The sequence below is a fragment of the Carassius auratus genome, chromosome 34 (assembly GCF_003368295.1).
Source record: "Carassius auratus strain Wakin chromosome 34, ASM336829v1, whole genome shotgun sequence".
In the NCBI taxonomy this organism is placed as follows: Eukaryota; Metazoa; Chordata; class Actinopteri; order Cypriniformes; family Cyprinidae; genus Carassius; species Carassius auratus.
Window position 1 is genome coordinate 6136306 of NC_039276.1, and position 18566 is coordinate 6154871.

An 18566-nucleotide genomic window follows, 5' to 3' on the forward strand; every position below is an offset into this window, starting at 1 on the left:
GAAATCAGAGAAAAAAATTAAGAGTTGTGAGATGTAAACTCAATTTCTATTATTCTGTAAAATGTCTTGAGAAAGATATGTTCAAAATATGTGCTTTTTTACTTTTGCTTTGGACATGGAAAAAGGTCAAGTCAGGTTGATTGCATTGTATGATATAGTACCTACTTTTGCAAAAGTCATTCTGATATTTAAAAATAAATAAATAAAAATCTTTCATTCTTCTGTGGGAAATGTTCAGATCCAGTCTGTTGCTCTTTTACCTTTTAATCAATGCAATCAAATAAACATTTAAAGGAAAGAGGAAGGAGTGTAAACGATTGTTTCAAGTGAATAAAATGTCTGTGTTTCTGTATTTATGCATGTTGAATTTATTCTTGAGGGCTGCGATAAATACAAAATACTAAAGTGTTGCATTTAAAACACTTTTCTTCCTAAAATCCAAAAAAAAAAAAAAAAATTACAACCAATCAACAGGACTGAGCCAATTTATTTAATGTATGTACTTTTTATCATTCATATTGTCAAGTTAATAGTGAAGTTGTGTCTCATTTAAGTAATTTTTACCTCTGATATTTGTCAAGTAGTTACTTGGGGGAAAAATTATTACATACTTTCTACCAGAACCGAGGAGCAACCCACTGGTAGGTTTTAGTTCTTCAGCTCTGTCCTCTTTGTTTCTCCAGGTGTGTCCAGAGCAATATTGTTCTCCTAACACAGGCCTTCCGGAAGAAATTTGTCATCCCTGATTTCCAGCCTTTTGCTTCCCACATCGATACACTTTATGAAAAGGCCAGAAAGCTCTCCGGGGGGCTAGTAAGATGAGAGAAACACAAATATGAACTCTTAGTGATTCTTTTCAACTTGACTTGTTTCTGATCACTTTTTTTTTTTTTTTTTTTTGCTCACAGGTTGCTGACTACATTCCCCAAATTGCCAAATTCAGCCCAGATCTGTGGGCCGTTTCCCTTTGCACAGTAGATGGACAAAGGTATGAATCATACACCTTCATCTACTGACAACTACTTATTTTAGCTTGAGATTTGTCTTGGTTTAGCTTCATCTACTGAGAGGAACTTTGTTTTTTTCACTGCATTTATTGCTTAAAAAGCTTTAGCCTGGTGGCAGAGTGTTACATTGTTCATATTTGAACAACTTCTCAACCAGACCACTTGAATTGAACTTACATTGAAGTTGCAGCTTATCTTATCATTCAGAAAACGCTCCATGTTTCTCCTTGACTAGTCACCCAGAGCAGATAAAATGTGCTAATGTTAATCCTCTGATTTGAGAATTATTGATAACAGGACTATAATCTCACAGTCATTAATATTCCCTCAACACTTAGACCCATGTTTCAAGGTACATCCTTTAATCTTTGGGACATACTAAGATATAATCTGCATGTTTTTACCCTGTGCTATATAGGATTTGTTGTAAAGATACATGGGTGTCTACATACTTCTGTGTTGATACTAGATTCATTACCAGTTAAACAGTAACTAGCTCTTTTGGTCAACAACACTGTGCCAGAGCCTTGACCTATTGACAAAAATTGACGGAATAACATCTTTGTTCTATTCATGCTTTGAAATGTTATTGTTAAAGCAAAATCATAATTTAAATCTCACCGCAACTAAAAAAGCACTGCCCATTGACACAACTGCTAAATATTATTAATTAATTGTAGAAAAAAACAACATTTCTTTTTTTTGAATGTTTTTTTAGAATGTTTATATTTAGTCCATATATATATATATATATAATATTCATTCAGTAGCCTAAATGGTACATAATTATTGAAAATGTTTTCTTTGTGAGACTTAATAGAGTGTGAAAATAGCTGTTTAGAAAGGTCACAAATTTAAATTCCTTGGAGTCTGTGTGTCAATGAGGCCCATGTATTTTTCCCCCAGTATTTTTAAACCTCTTCATATCATGTTAGAGTCACAGTGTGGCTGTTAGGTTCAGATTTAAAATCATTGTTATGTTTGTTTGCTTATATGGACCATAGGACGATGTCTCTGCTTCTGATCTCTGTTTACCCTTTGCACAGACACACAGTGGGAGACACTAAAGTGCCATTTTGCCTGCAGTCGTGCGTGAAGCCACTCAAGTACGCTATTGCAGTCCATGACCACGGCACTGAATATGTGCACCAATTCATTGGGAAAGAGCCCAGTGGCTTACGCTTCAACAAGCTCTTCCTGAACGAGGACGGTAAGGATTACAACCATCAGCTTCAGCATGACTGCTCTCTTCTACTATCAGAAAAAAGTTTCAACATTTGTCTTAAATTTGATCATAATGTGCCCTTTAATTATGCAACCTAAAAATCAAAACAATGAACACAAGAATGTATATTTTCCTACAGATAAACCCCATAATCCAATGGTGAATGCTGGTGCAATCGTGTGTACCTCTCTTATCAAGGTAAGCATCTTCCGCTCGTTTTTAGTTCATTTTCTGTTTAGAAGGTTTTTTTAACTCCTCTTCCTAACTGTACTAACATCCTATTTGAATTAGCCAGAACAGATTATGATATTGAAGATTGTTGATAAAGATGTTTGAGACACATGCAGTAATCACATTTTAAGAGATTTTGGCTGTAGTTGTATTTTGAAAAAGTGATTGTGTTTTCAAGGTGCTTCTTGTCTTTTCTCTGTTTTATTTCTGCAAACAGTGCCTTCACTCTCGTTGTAAACAAAATTGTGTGGAGTTCATCCTGTTTTCAGGACCATTGTTGTTAGAAGTCTGTTTGCAATGAATTTTAAGTAAAACTCATTCAGACTTTCTATTCTCCACATTTTTTCCACCCTCTCTAGTGACTTGGGCTGGGTGATAGAACAAAATAAATAAATGCTTTATACAAAAAATGCACAAAAAATATTTGAAAGTGATCTAATTTACATAACAGAGCCCATTCAGTAGCCCATACGTAATTATTGCAAGTGCTTGCAAGTCTCACACAAGAAGCGAACAAATCACTGAATCAAAGTTTTGAATCAGACAGTTCAAACTGATTTGTGGAAATGAATCAAACTTACCAAGTCTAATGCCATTTTTACTACTTAATGCTATTAAAATGTTCAGGAAACTTTGTGTTAAAATCAATATGATATTCACAGTGTTGCTTGATTTTACATCAAGGAAAAGTCATTGCAAATATATTGTGAATATTGATTATATCGCCCAGCCCTACTTGTGCCTTATTTTAAAAAAAAATCTCCATAAACCATAAAATGCATCATATTATATATTTTGAATATTTGCTACGAGTATTTCTTAAGCCCGGCTGGTATTTCTTGGAGTTGTTTGCACCTTTTGGTTGTGTTTGTGTGTAAAAACAGATGCACCTTGGTCTTTTATCTGTTTTTATCCATGTGCAAACACAAGAGACAAGAAAAACACTCCAGCTGGGTTAGTGTGGGTTTTGTAATATAGATGTTGTAGATTCAAAGGTTCTTATTGCCTTATGTAAAGTTGTTGACACTGTAATATATGCTCACAGTTGAGCCCTGGCTTGCATATAATATGTATGTGTGCGATTAATGCAGAATGATCATTTCTAAACCAAACACACATACAAACGCACATACACATTTCTAGGAAATAGAATTTTTCATCCTCAAGCTCTCATAATAAAAAAAAAAACTGTTCAAAACTTTATGCACTCATTAGGGCTGTCAATTTAACATGGAATTTTATTTCAATCAATCATAGAAAGATTAACTACTTTTGTCTTGACATTGCAACCGTCACTGATGTATATTTAGTGCATGTCTACATCGAAAAACACTGTGGATGGACAAAACAAGTCAACATTTAAGAGAATGACAAACTCGACTGCAAAAGAGTGCACTGTGGAATATATTGATTTCTAAAGGCAATTCTAATCTATACTTTAATCTTCTTTTGGGGACTTTTCTCAGCAAATTAACAATTTGTCAGTTGGTTACAAACCATGCAATTCATTTGATTTAAAAAGTCAATTGGCAGCCCAAGAATAAATTTTAACCCAGGACAAATCCACACATTAAAAGGATGCTTCGTCACTCTGCGTGAACAATGCAACCTCACATCTCCCATCACACCTAAAATCAACCATTTTGATTGCTCTTCTCATATTGTTCTCCTGTGAATGATATTCGCTTGACGCAAAATGTCTTTCACCCCACCGATGTGTTCCGGGAGGGCAGTGCTTAATGTAAGTCGTGCCTGTCAGGTTTCCTTTGCACCTAATTAAAGCATGACATCATTTCCTCCCTTTCCTTCCGAGTCCTTGAGCGCCGTCATGAGCGTGTACTAAAAGCATGTGATATGCTGTTGAAGGCTCTGTGTGCTGTTTTATGTTGTTGCATATTTTGCAGACGTAGGATCTGTGGGATTTTTTGACCACTGCTGCAGGTCAATGACGTTGGTAATTTTTCCTTTCCATTTTTCCTCCCTCCCCATGAACAAGCCTGGATACTAAAATGTCATTAGTGCCATTGTGTTCCTTAATAAGACGGCGATTGCATAAAATAGAGCATCTGTGCGAGACCAAATGGTCTTTAGTGCTGGAAACTATGGAAGCCCATAGAGGCCATGTGTTATTTTATTCATCATTTTTTACGAAGATCAAAAATATTGATGCATGGCATTTGTGGGTTTCTGAAGTAATCTGGGTTTGCAATAAAAAATAATGTTCAGCAGGGGTGTAAAATGTACAGAGAAGTTGTGTATGCATTCAGTTATGGGAGCTGTGAATTTTAATTTAGTATTAATATAGCATAATTGAATAAAGAATCCAATAAGAAAGAACTTTGTATAGTAACCGATTTAATTCAGTGTTTTGTCTTTGTATTGCTCGAAGACTATAGTTTTCTTAAAATATAAATGTAATAGCAACCTTATTTACATATATATATATATATATATATATATATATATATATATATATATATATATATATATATATATATATATATATATATATATTGGGAACTTTGCTATCTTATAGCTATATTTAAATAAATCACTCATATAAAGTTTTTGTCAGTTGGTCCACTCATAATTATGTTAAATAATTGTGATTACAATATTGACCAATATAGTCTCGATTATGATTTTTGCTATAATCGATCAGCCCTAGGTCAAAGTGTCATGCAAAATTTTCAGCAGCCATACATTTCCAGTTTTCAGTGTCACATGATCCTTCAGAAATCTTTTTAATATGCTGATTCAGTGCTCAAGAAACATTTCTTACTATTATCTTACTATTATCAGTGTAGAAAAGTTTTGTTTGTTGAAAATGCAGCCTAATATTTCTGTGGAAACCGTAATAATAATAAAAAAAATTAATATCCTGCATTTAATTGAAATAATTATTTTGTAAGTCTTCAAAACTAGGTTTTGATCAGTTTAATCTATCCTTTCTGATTGAAAGCATTACTTTCTTTCATCAACAAAACTTTTGAATGATAGTGTTTATACATGCAGCAAATGTATTGTCAAGGTTTAATGCATTTGTAGAATTAAGAAATTTTTTCTCTTCGGAGATGTAATTAGGTAAGAATACAGTTTCCCAAAATAATACATAAATATAGTAATTAAGTGCAGTTATTTGAGTACTTTACACCCCTGATGTTCAGCAGTCTCTCAGACAGTCAAACACATTAGTCACTCTTGGTTTATTGCAATAATGCCATGAAGCTCAGTGGCTCTTTGGATTAATTTGATAGGTGCCTTGACCCACACTCAGTGGCAGGATGTTATAAGTTAATGAACACTGATCCACACTCACTCAGAAATACATCAACACACAATGCACAGATCCTCCTCACACATCATCTCAAGACGTTCCCAACCCTGCTGATCCACATCCACTTCTCTGTTTGACCTACAGGTCTTCATGTACACGTTTAACTCCAGTCTTTGCTCTGTAACATTGCATCATCATTTCTTTTGAAGAGCATAACAGTACTTCACTGTAGTTCACATATGACATGATTTTCTCATTGATTTCTAACAACAGATTACTAACTGATGATTTTAGCATTGTACTGGTAATATTAAAGGAACTAAATGATACATTCCCTTACTGCTAATCTGTATTAGTTACTGTTTTGATTTTTTTCCCCCATGATGCTACTTCTGTCTATTTTAATGTTGGAAGGACAGATTAGACAGAATATTTATGTCTTTTATTTCTTTCCTGTGTCTTACAGCAAGGTGCAGGCAATGCTGAGAAGTTTGATTATGTAAGTCATTTATCAAAAGATTACGATCAATTTTTTTCACAGGAGCTGTTGTTTTTTGAGTTTGATTTACCTTTTTGGATTTCTGTCTTGCAGTTGATGAACTACTTGAAGAAGATGGCTGGAAATGAATATGTCGGTTTCAGCAATGCCACGTATGTTGAGCTAACGGTTCTGTAGATTTGATCATAGATACAGTTGGCAAACAGTCCAAATATATACAGTAGACCTGACCTCTTTAGTACATTCAGTATCTGATTTATGTTAAGTATGATTTATGTTGATGGGTTCGGTTAAGGCAACTGATTATGTCAACTGATCTAGATTTCAGTCGGAGCGTGAGTCGGGAGACAGGAATTTCGCTATTGGCTATTACCTGAAAGAAAAGAAGGTTAGTATCTCAGGGAGCTTTTGATGTGATTTAGTGATTTATTGCGCCCAACCGTCTCTCTGTTTCTCTTCACATATACCCTTCACATTTTATATGCTGTGACTTGTGTGACTTGCTTTGTTGGAAAACGTGAGATGCAGGCAGTGGAAGAGGGAATAAACACTAGAGTTTTGTGTTTTTAACACACAAGCGCCATGGTCAAAGATGTCTCTCTAGTGCATGTTTACATAGAAAAACAACGGAAAAGTATTCTAGTGGAATGGAAAAACATATTCTGTGTGAATGGCCCCTTTTCTTACAGGAGTGGTTCTTTTTTTATCTAAATTTCTCTTGTACGCAGTGCTTTCCAGATGGTACAGACATGACTGCTGTTCTGGACTTGTACTTTCAGGTGTGTACAGAGATGCCTTCCATTTCTAAGTTACTGTCAGATTGAAACATAACAGTTATGAGTTTATTGCAATGGATTTTGGGGTTGCCTTTTGAAATGTTGATATTGTAACTGATATGCACTACCATTCTAAAGTTTGGGGTTAGTAAATTTTTTTTTTTTTTTTATGCATTCATTTGATCAAAAATACATTAAAATTGCAATATTGTTAAATATTATTGCGATTTAAAAATATATGGTATACAAACCATATGCAAAATTCTGTTATTTGAAAAAAAATATTAAAATGATTTTATACATTTTAAAATGTTAATGTTTAATTTATTTACATGTAATTTATTCCAGTTAAGGCAATGCTGATTTGGTGACTCTTATCTGTGTTTAAATCTGTTTAATATTTTTGCTAAAACTTTTTTTCAGGATCCTTCGATGAATGAAAACTTCTAAAAAAAACTTTTATTTGAAATTGAATTTAAAAAAAAAATCTAAATGTTTCACTTTCACTTTTTATCAATTCAATCCATCCTTGCTGAAATAAAAGTTAAAAGAAACTTTCAAATGGTAGTATATTACCAAATGAATCAATATATAAAGAAATATAACAAAAATTGGAATCAAAGCAAGAGCTTGCAAATCAGAATCAGAAATCTGTCACTGTCGATACACTACAGTGGAATGGTTATTGGAGATCATGGAAAGTTGATGGCTCTTGCTTAGTTTGACATGGCACAAGTATGGCAGGACTTCAGTCTGGTGATTCAGTCTCTTGACTCCTGTCATGTGCCTCTGAGATCATGCAACGTTTGTAATTGGATAGTGCTGCTGATGACAAATTCTTAGGGTGTTGTTTCAGTAAGATCCACGAGGAAAGCTCCCAGATGAAGCATGTTGAAATAAAACTGTGGTTTGGAATCATTTTCTAATAATATTTCTCATTCATGTGTGTTTGTGTTTGTGTCCATATGTGCAGCTGTGCTCCATCGAGGTAACCTGTGAGAGCGCTAGCGTCATGGCTGCCACACTGGCCAACGGTGGCTTCTGTCCAATCACAGGCGAGCGTGTGCTGAGCCCCGAGGCCGTGCGAGACACCCTCAGCCTCATGCACTCCTGCGGCATGTATGACTTCTCCGGACAGTTTGCCTTCCATGTAAGTGTGTGTGCAGATTCAAACGTGTGTAAACACAACAAATGCAAGTAACGTAAATCAAATCCCCCTAGCTTTGAGAAATACAGTGCGACATAAAAAAGCATGTTTTGTAGATTGCTTTCTCCAAATACAAAGTCCACATATACTTTTTAGAGAATATTTGTGTCCATTATTTGTGCTAATTAAAGTATGCTTTTTTTTCAAATTCACTTAATAGTTAGCATGCAGTATTTCAGGCTTATTCAAGCTTATTTCCAACATAACTGTGGTTTGCATTTTTGATTCCCAAATACACCTGATTTAAATGCAATTGTGTTTGTCATATTTATCTGTTTATAATTTGTAATGTTAATGTACTTTTTTTATTTTCTTCAGGTGGGTCTTCCGGCCAAGTCAGGTGTGTCTGGTGGTATTCTGCTGGTTGTGCCCAATGTGATGGGCATCATGTGCTGGTCTCCTCCGTTGGACAGACTTGGCAACAGTGTCCGGGGCATCCAGTTCTGCACAGTATGTGAATGTTCTTGTTTGCTGACACATGCACACACATAAACGAATTAATTTCTTATGAAGTTCAACCAATGTCCTGGAAATTTGGTAGGAAAAAAAAAAACATTTTGAAAGTTCACTAAGACATTATTGTAAATATACATTAATGTTCAAACATTTGGGGTAAGTAATTTTTTCCCACTCATTAAATTGATCAAAAGAGACATTAAATATATTTTACGTTGTTACTAAATATTTCTTATTCTTTTGAACTTACTTTTGCTTAGAGAATTCCGAAAACTATTTTCACAGTTTCCACAAAAATATTAAGCAGCACGACCTTTTTCAACATTGATAAGCAATGTTTCTTGAGCATCACATTGGCATAATAGAATGATTTCTTAAGGAGTTAATGTAACACTGAAGACCGTAATTTAACTTTGCAATCACAGAGATAAATTAAAATAGAAAACCGTTGCATTGTTAATTGCAGTAATATTTAAATAATTCAATTTAGAAAAAATAAATGCAGTCTTGTTGAACATAAAAAAACACAAAAAATAAATAAATCCCACCGACCCATTTTTTGCCCATTATTGTAGTTATTTGTTGCTGTTTTATATTGATACATATACATGATTCAGTTTAGTTATTTATTATTAATGTTGAAAATATTGTAATATAGTAAATACATTTGTTTCTAGATTTCTAAAGTCTTTTACAGTTAGGGAAAATTGTCCAAATATGTTCCTATTTTTATTTTCATTATTTTTTCAAGCTGTATAACCTGGCCCTAGATGCATACCGGCATAAATACAATGAATGGGACATTTTATCATGTATGGTTTGTCTTCAATGTTTATTGTAGATTTGATGCTATGATCCTGTCCCTTGTGAGGGCTTCTCATCGTGTACCTGCCAAATGATTAGAATCTGTCTGTGTTATTTTTGGTCTCTCTGAGAACCAGCATTTATTAGGATCTGAATATCAGTACAGCCTCTCAGACCCTTGTTAAAGGTCAAGGAGTCTATAATTACTCCCTGTGTGTCATAAGCAAAATAATGTCGCCACAGTCCATGTCTTGGACTCATTAATGGTGATCAGATAGTCCGACTCAGGATGACACTAGCAGAGTTCATTCTGGGGTGGCAAGTATGACTAGAATTTGACATCATTTATATGAGAGGTGGACAGATTTCTGCTGTGACACAGTCACACAATCAGAAGTGAATTCAGAGCCACAGTGATAATGGAAGACTTTGTTTCGGTGAGCAGTGTTGCTGTGCCAAAAGAACGGTAACAACTGGCAAGTCAGAGGATCACAAGACTGAAAATGGGTGTAACATTAGACATTCAGACATTTCTGCCAACTCTTAAGTTCCCAACAAATTCAAGGAGTGTCCCGAATGTTTCGAGTGAGTTTCAAGGTCAGCTCCACAAACTTAATTCAACATTAAATCAAAATGAAATATTGTAGTATTATACTATTTTTTCTTGTTCAAGAAGTCATTTGATCTTGATATATGTCACAATAGGGAAGAAAAAAAGAATAGTTCTGGAATCTGAGAAGTTTAATCGTGATGGAGGTTCATTTCAGCATCATCATGGGCTTTAATGAAAGCAGGCACCTTCTCTTCTTCTCTACTTTCCTGTCACTAGCAGACCACTTTCAGACACTCAACACAGTGCTTCAGTGTGTGTGCGCTTGAACCTTTGTCCTCTAAGACTGATCCCCTGTGGCTTTCTCTCCGGCTGTAGGATCTGGTGTCCTTGTTCAACTTCCACAACTATGACAACCTGAGGCACTTCACCAAGAAGCTCGATCCCCGCCGAGAGGGAGGGGACCAGCGGGTGAGTCGGATAATCTGTGGAATGGATGTAAACATGGTAAAATGTGTTAAACGTAGTGGAGCGTACACTTATAAAATTCATTACAGGGTAATTTTCCTTAAAAAAAAATATGGCCAAATGAGTTTAACTTTGGTGAAAATACTCGTATCTGTATCTAAAAAAATAAAACCAATTTACATATTTGAACCTGAAACCAAACCTGATTTAACTATATGTGTGTGTGTATATATATATATATATATATATATATATATAACAAACCTTGGGCATGAGAAGATGCCTGTCTCTCCTCCATAATGCAACTGAGACAGTTTTCCTGTTGAAAAGTATAAGTTTCAAATTAAAATAAGTGAAAAACAAATTAAAAAGCTTTTCATGAATCCAAAATATTCTACTATTTTTTTCTCAAAGGTTTACATTATCAATCGAATCAACAACAATAAAAATAATAATATTTATTAATAACAAATCTTAATTGATCGATTTTCTGTTATTATTTATATTACTTATATTTTTGAATCTACGATATCATCATCATTATTATTTGTATCATTATTAATCTGCAAGCACTGATTCCGTGTGGGCCTGGTCATCTGCTAGTAATGATTATGACTTCAATCAGACTACTGCAGCATGTGCAATTTCTGTGATAAGACAGACCTGTTATGTTTTTTTTTGTTGTCGCTTTAAATTGTTGAAAAAAAATTCCCGGATGTGTGAACACGAAGGCTTTCTTTGTGACAGTTTGTTTTTGTTGACTTTGAAATCTGTTCACACGTCACCATGTTGAACAGTGCGAGTCACACACTTTCCCCTAATCTGTTCTCTGTGTTGCTCAACACAGCAGTACACCTTCGGACCCCTGGATTACGAGAGCCTTCAGAAAGAGCTGGTTCTCAAAGACACTATGTGGACAAAGGTCTCGCCGACTGAGTGCAATGAGGACAGCTCCACTACTGTAGTCTATAGGATGGAGAATGTCGGAGATGGCAACTAAAACAGATCTGACTGACCTCGGCGAGCTTTTTGACAGTATATATTTATGTACTTTAACTGTTATTTATTTTCAATGAATCTCATTCTCAGCACATGTTGGTTCTGCACCAGTCTTGGTGAACTTGAATGACTATGGTAGAGGATATGGTCTAAGTCCTTGCTCCTTGGCTTCTATGTATAGCATAGCATAGCGGAGGGCTTTATTCTTCACCTGGACTGCTTGGATTTTAGGTGCAGCGTGATTTATAGGCTCTATTCTCCCATAGACCAGAAAGTGTTGTTTTTTTGTTTCTGATTTTTTTTCTCGGTTTAAGTTGAGCATTGGCTGCTGAACAGAGACCACAGGTGGTTCTGTTTTGCACTACGACTGAATGTGGTGGTCATGTATAATGAACTGCATCTTACCAGATGTAGAGTCGTCCGTGAGGTCTTGGTGTCACAAGTACATGGACGTCTTCTGTAACGTTATTATTAATATGTTTTAACCGTGTATGCTGCTGTTGTTTCTGTGGAACACAAAAATAATTTTTAAAGAATTTTCATGCAACTTATTTTCCATATTCCGATCTAAATCTTATTAAAATAACCATAAAAATTGTCCATCTAATTGAAGTGTTCTGAAGCCATATGCTAGCTTTCATAAGGTAAAAGATGAACATTTCAGTTATTGAAAATGGCATTTGGTGCGAATTTGGTATCTGTATTATCATTGGATAACGTGTCAGATTTAGTCAACACACAAAGCTATTACACAACTTGAAAAAAAATTGAATATAGTGTGGATTTGGAGCATACAGTCATATGGACCGCTTGTATACGTGACTTGTAGCCAGCTATGGGAACCCATACCCATTTGTCCATCCAAGTAGGGATGCGCGATAAATATCGTACGATAATTAATGCGCATCTCGTCAGTAAAGCCGGCTTTCTCCATCGGTAAAGTGGTAAATTCCTTCAGGTGCGTGATTTCAGCAGCTGTTACTTCACGGAGCCATTGTTAACTGCCTAGCGGTGCAAATCCACGTTCATTATCATTGTTTATTTGCTAGTCAGTTAACAACGGCTCCGTGAAGTAACAGCTCCTCTATGTGAAATCACGCACCTGATGGAATTTACTACTGATAATCGGCTTTACTGACAAGATGCACATTAATTATCATACGATATTTATCGCGCACCCCTACATCCAAGTGCACACACACAGCAGTAGTGAACACACACCCATGGAGCAGCTGGGGGTCCGGTGCCTTGCTCAAGGGCACCTCAGTCATGTGTACAGAAGGTGGAAAACAGTACTGAGAATCAAACCCACGGCCTTTAGGTTACAAGTCTGACTCTCTAACCATTAGGCCACACCTGCCCCACTTTAATGGTTGTTTTTAGATCCTTTCTGAAGGTCGACCGGTTACAATGAAAAGAACTGCATGAAAGTTCTTCAAAAATCTTCCTAACATGACACACAACATAAAGGTGAAGTAGTATTTTCCATTTTGGCTGAACTATTCCCGATCTACTGCTCCCTCAGGACACATTCCGACCAAGCGTTAAGGTTAAAAGGGACCTCATGTTGCAAAGGAGTTATTCATTTTTAGATTAGTCACGATGCGTTCCTGCTGAATTGGTGACTGCGCGTCCTGAGAGGACTGTTGTAATGGGCAGTGGTTGCATCATAGAGCCGCACTAGTCCTGCTCAGCAGCCAGCTGGAGCCTGCTGTCAGACCCTCGCAGTGAAACCACTGCAGGTTACAAAGCTTCTCTTCTTCTGCCTGCCCTCAGTTCTGTTTATTGTCTGTATGTTATTGCTAGAAACATTTATGCACATTATTGATAGTTCAGAATATGTTGGTTTATATCAAACTAAACTTTCGATAAGCTTTTAAAGTTGTTGTATTGGTGGAAGGATGCTGATATTAAGTATTTCTATTTTTATGTGCATGTTGCAAGAATGTTTTCTTTTTTTAATCTTTTAAATCTAAATGTTCATTTTCATTTTTGCATGATTTGCTTTGCTTTCACATGCTTGTATATTTCTGGGTTTTATTTCTTAGTTTCACAGGTTTGAATGATTATTTTCATGGCTTGTTTTTGTGCTGCTTTAGTGGAGAAGTGTTTCTCATGCTCACTGACAGCTTTAACAGTCAATATATGAGTTCTTTACAGTCTAGTTACTTGAACTGTCCTGAGTCTAACAGAACAGCTGACAAATGCTTCATTATCATCTGATTTTACTCTGTCATAACATTTCCGTTTATTTCATCTTGTTTTGTCATTGTGTATTTATGCCATTTGTTCTGGTTTTATTTTTGTATCATTAATAAATGTATTTCATCTAATCTCATTGTTTCCTGAAATTAGTTGTGTTCCATTTGTTGCTTGTGTGTGTGTGTGTGTGTGTGTGTTGGAAAATGATGAAGGAACATGTTCATCATTTTATTCATTTGTGTTCTGACACTATTGGTCTAAAAAAAATAAACATTCTTTATTGCTTGATTGACAGCTTTACTTGACTACAGCTTGCATGAAAACCACGAAAACAGCAAAAAATATATCTATGAAAGGGTTCCCATTTTCAAGGAAAACATGAAAGTTATTACTTAAAATTGTGATTTATTTAAAGTTTTGCATCGTTTTACTCCTCTCATGTAGTATCATTTGGCACAAAACTTTGTTGATTTTTATTTAGCCAGCTGTTCTAACTGTACATGTGAACGTGAACACTGACTCGTGTTATATGTCCCTTCACACAGCAGTGGTTGACAATGTACTGACTTGATACACAGATGACATGCGTCACCTCATCTATCCATCCCGCGTTCTTTCTCAGTTGTTAGCTTGCAACAGTTTAGCAAATCCTCCAAAGCAACATAAAATGTAGATAACCTTCAGAATGACCTCAAGCACTTTTAAACTCCAGCAGGTTTGTCTTGGTTTTCTAGTTGACTTAATCTGAAATTAACATGCACATTTCTGGAGAATAATTACACGGTTGCAGACAGGAATAGTGTTTGGCGTTTCTATTTAAGACATTAAACTGAACTCAGATGTAATTGGAAGTGATAGAGATTATAATTAAACACACACAAGGAGATTCTGACATTTCTCGGATCATCTTTTGGGCCAAAGACACTGACAACTTCTCTGACTCTGAATGTTTGTGGGAAGGAAAGCAAGGAGACTGGATATTAGAAGATAATACAGTGTGGGACTGAAGTTTAGTTAAACTAACTTTAATTCAAACATTCATTAGATTTTAATCTAAATGCATGGTCATGATGTGTATACATTTTTGTCATCTTTATGTAAAATGTAAATTTGTATCAAATGTTAAATTAATACTAAGCGTCTATACCTTGTAAAACTGATCATACTCGTATTTGAACTTCTTGAAGGTTTTCATTGGTTTACGATCACGATTTTGTACAAAATTGTACTAAAATTGGCACAAATAGAGTTTATAGAGAGTCTTTTCTTTAAAAGGTGAGGGAACCCTGTCTGTAAAATATCAAATATGATCCTATACACATCATATGGCAGACTTAAAATGCAACCTTCAGTTTTAAACCGAATGAAGGTGGGGATTGCTTTCACTTTCGCTCAATCCACCTGAAAGAAGTGTTGAATGTAGGTGCCCCTTGAAATCAAGTGCTCATATATTTCAATCCTCTTGATTTAATTTTTCATTGTCTATTTGGTGTTTCCTCTCAGCTGTCCTCTATTCGTTTCTGTCTGCTAGAGCTAGAGGAGACACTCCGGAGGCCTCCGTTTCTGCCCACCACCTGACCATAATAACTTATTTCTATTCCACAAAGGCTCTTTTCTATCATTCCAGGTGAAATCTGTCATCAAACTCCTCTTTGCTGCCTACACAGGAGATGTTTCTGCTCTCAGAAGGTACTGAGTTCTTTATTGCCTAAAAGTTTTAGAAGCGTTTTCTGTTCTGCCTCTATAACTTTTCCTTAAACATGACTGCAGGTTTGCACTGTCCTCTGTGGACATGGAGCAGCGGGACTATGACTCCAGGACGGCGCTGCACATAGCAGCAGCTGAGGGTACAATATTGCACACGCTCACACTAGTTTGTCACTTATTAGGGCCCAAGAACCGGTGATGTCTGTTAATTTGGTATCTGATTGTTTGCTTCATGGCTGGTAGTTGATGAACTGAAGGATAACAAAAAAAAGAGTGATAGAAAGTGAGGCTGTAATTTGCTTTTGCATTTGGACTCAAAATGTGCATGTCTTTGTCACTATGCCTTAAATGCCACATAAGTTTAGTAACAGCGCCAATTGGTGGTCAAAAGTGGTAATTTTTGCAGTTATATTTTGTATTCATGTCTTTTCATTCTAGTTTAATCATTATGCATATAAGTCTTCAAATACTGTATTGCTCAAAACTATTCAGTTCTTTATTTCATGCTTCTTTTCAGTGCACTGCAGTTTTACATCTAAACTTAAATCTATAGTATGTGTTGTAAAAATAAATATATTTCTTTTAATTTTAAGGACATATTGAGGTTGTGCGTTTCCTGTTAGAGGCCTGCAAGGTGAATCCTGGTCCCAAGGACAGGTGAGCAATACAGTGCATACATATATATTTTATCCTCTTTTATTTAGAAATTAAGTATTTGTAAAACATCAGGTGTCCCTTGATGGTCTTGGAAAACTTTTCAGGATTTTAATTTCAATTAGATGTTGATAACACCGTACAAGCCAGCGGAAAGTCACGTACAAGCCAGCGGAATTGATTTCTAACAAGAATCGGGTATAACTTTCTGTTTGTGAGTGCAATGTGTGTACAATTATTTAAAATGTATTTTTAGATCACATTTCATATACTATTACATTAAGAAATATATTTAAATGCATTAAAATAAATATAAATACATTTTAATGTGTTTTATTATATATACACAACTTGGTACAAAGAAGCAGAAGGGTACAGTATATTTAAAATATTAATTATAATATATTGGATATACAAATGATTTATATTGTTATTGCAATAACACAGGGACAGAGCAATTTATTTTTAATAGATTTTTTAAAAGTAATAATTTTATAATTTATATATATTTTTACACTACTCTTAATAATACATTCTAAATCTTTTAAACTATAGAAGTTATAGAAGTTATGATTTACTGTTGTAAAGTAAATCATTGTTTTTAAATATATTCCTTTTAATAATATTATTAATAATAATAATTATTATTATTATCTAATGTTCATACAGTTATCAAACAGTATAAAGAGTTACAGAAAAGATGTGGAAACAATAATAAATTAATTAAATAACATTTGTGTTCTCTAGGTGGGGCCATACACCTATAGACGAGGCGACACACTCGGGTCATCACGAGGTGCTCGAGCTTCTACAGGAGTACAGCGGTAAACACAACCCAGCAGAGCATTGAAAAACACCTGAATGTGATTCTGGAGACGTAAACTTTTCTTCTACCACTAGACACTTGTTGAATAGCTCGTGAAACACTGCCCTCTCTCAAGATCCGTGTGCGTGTTTTCGTCACTACATTTTTCGTTTGAAGCTGTCTCCTGTAGATTTACAAGCTTTTGTGAAAAACTTTTGGCTTGTTCACAACAACTTCCTTGTAAGAAAGGGCGTGTGTCATGATGATGGCCATATTTAACGGTGCGAAATGACTCTCAATAGGCGCTATAATTGTATGCTTTCATGCCTGTGAAAGGTGGATCGAGGTGTGAGAGAGGATGACTACAGCCATGTCATTGTTTTCCTGAGGGTAAACAGTTAAACTCAAGAGTGCAAGAATGAAACCCAACAATCCTGTTTAGATAAGAAGCGTTCTTACATTAAAAACAGCGAGATTTGGTCATGTTGCGCAAACGCTCACGACATAGAAGCTGCTAGCCAACATATCTTACTTCTTTATGCTGTCTTAAAAAAATTCTCGGCAGGACGGAATGAAAATCGAGATGCGACCTGCAAGTGCATTTCCATTATCAAACAATCGATGTTGTCACGAGCGACGATTATCATTAAGATCCGAAATAAGACAACGTGTCCTGTGTAAAAGTGGGAATTATTTTAATTATTTAGCTTGGGATTTTTTGTATGTATATCACTTTATTTTATTATAACTCATTATTTGAACATTTTAACCACTGCCAAAGACAGTTATTTTTGTTCATCTTTATCAGATATATGGACTGTGTATTCTTCAGTGCACTCATATAGCCATTTACACCCAAAGTACTTAGAACAAAAGTGGTCAAAAATAAATGTATACTGGATAACAAGAAGATGAAAGTTATAAAAATCACATTATATAAACAAAGTAAATCATCAGATACAATTAAAAAACTCCTTTATTTATAAATACTCTTATAAATATATAAGACACTACATCTGTGCATTTATGTATATTTTATGAAGTGTTAAATTACTGTAAGAGTCTATTGTAAGACAGTTGTTTTAGCGGTGGAAAGATGATGTCAAACCTGTTCACCCGGACCAAACACTTGATAGCCAAGTCAGTTAGTTGGACAAAAATCAAGTTCATGTCAAAGTAAATGAATGTAAACTCTTAAAGACACTTTAGCATTATTCAGTATTCACTGAAGCACATATTTATTTGCTGATTTCTATTGTATTGTCAGTCTGTATCTGACTGACTAAGTCAGTGTGTGTATGTGCTATTAAAGCAACGGTATATAAAGACTCATCTTTGATGAGCGATAATGAATAAAATTGTGTTAGTAATTAAAAGGGTGTAATTTTACTCATTACTCATTATACTTACAGGGGACAAAACTACATGCAACACAAATTCTGACTAAAAAACCTGAATTAATCTGAATTCAATTATATATCTCACAAAGTAATATCACAATAATCTTAACAATCAGCAAAAGTCATGCTCATAGCTGAAACGGTGCAGGATGAATAATATACGGAAATACTATCCATGTGCAACAGTAACAGTGAGGCATGTCTAGCACAATAGCAAGATTATTTTCCTTTAAGTACGGTATTTTATTTTAAACAACTTACAATGCATTCAAGGTGTACATTTCATCCGTTCTCTGGGA

The 18566-nt window shown here is 35.1% G+C and overlaps 1 protein-coding gene and 1 long non-coding RNA gene across 9 annotated transcripts in view; one reads left to right on the forward strand and one right to left on the reverse strand.

The window, feature by feature from the left end:
- LOC113053010 (glutaminase kidney isoform, mitochondrial) overlaps window positions 1-18318 on the forward strand; it is a 32404-nt gene extending 14086 nt beyond the window's left edge. For 3 of the 8 annotated variants that reach the window (XM_026217597.1, XM_026217598.1, XM_026217601.1), the window contains exons 4-18: window positions 684-813; window positions 909-988; window positions 2054-2217; window positions 2372-2430; window positions 6207-6239; window positions 6333-6391; window positions 6561-6627; window positions 6968-7018; window positions 7989-8165; window positions 8541-8672; window positions 10411-10503; window positions 15329-15390; window positions 15472-15548; window positions 16002-16065; window positions 16810-18318. In XM_026217597.1, coding sequence (XP_026073382.1) covers window positions 684-813; window positions 909-988; window positions 2054-2217; window positions 2372-2430; window positions 6207-6239; window positions 6333-6391; window positions 6561-6627; window positions 6968-7018; window positions 7989-8165; window positions 8541-8672; window positions 10411-10503; window positions 15329-15390; window positions 15472-15548; window positions 16002-16065; window positions 16810-16912 — 1351 coding nt within the window. In that variant the 3' untranslated portion in view covers window positions 16913-18318. The other 5 variants (XM_026217604.1, XM_026217600.1, XM_026217599.1 and 2 more) reach the window with 5 other exon arrangements.
- Window positions 10389-12004, reverse strand: LOC113053014 (uncharacterized). The gene is made up of 3 exons (XR_003277145.1): window positions 11905-12004; window positions 10765-10819; window positions 10389-10517 (listed from the first exon to the last, which is right to left on the reverse strand). It is a non-coding gene; the product is annotated as an uncharacterized LOC113053014 (long non-coding RNA).
- Window positions 18319-18566: the final 248 nt, after the last annotated feature.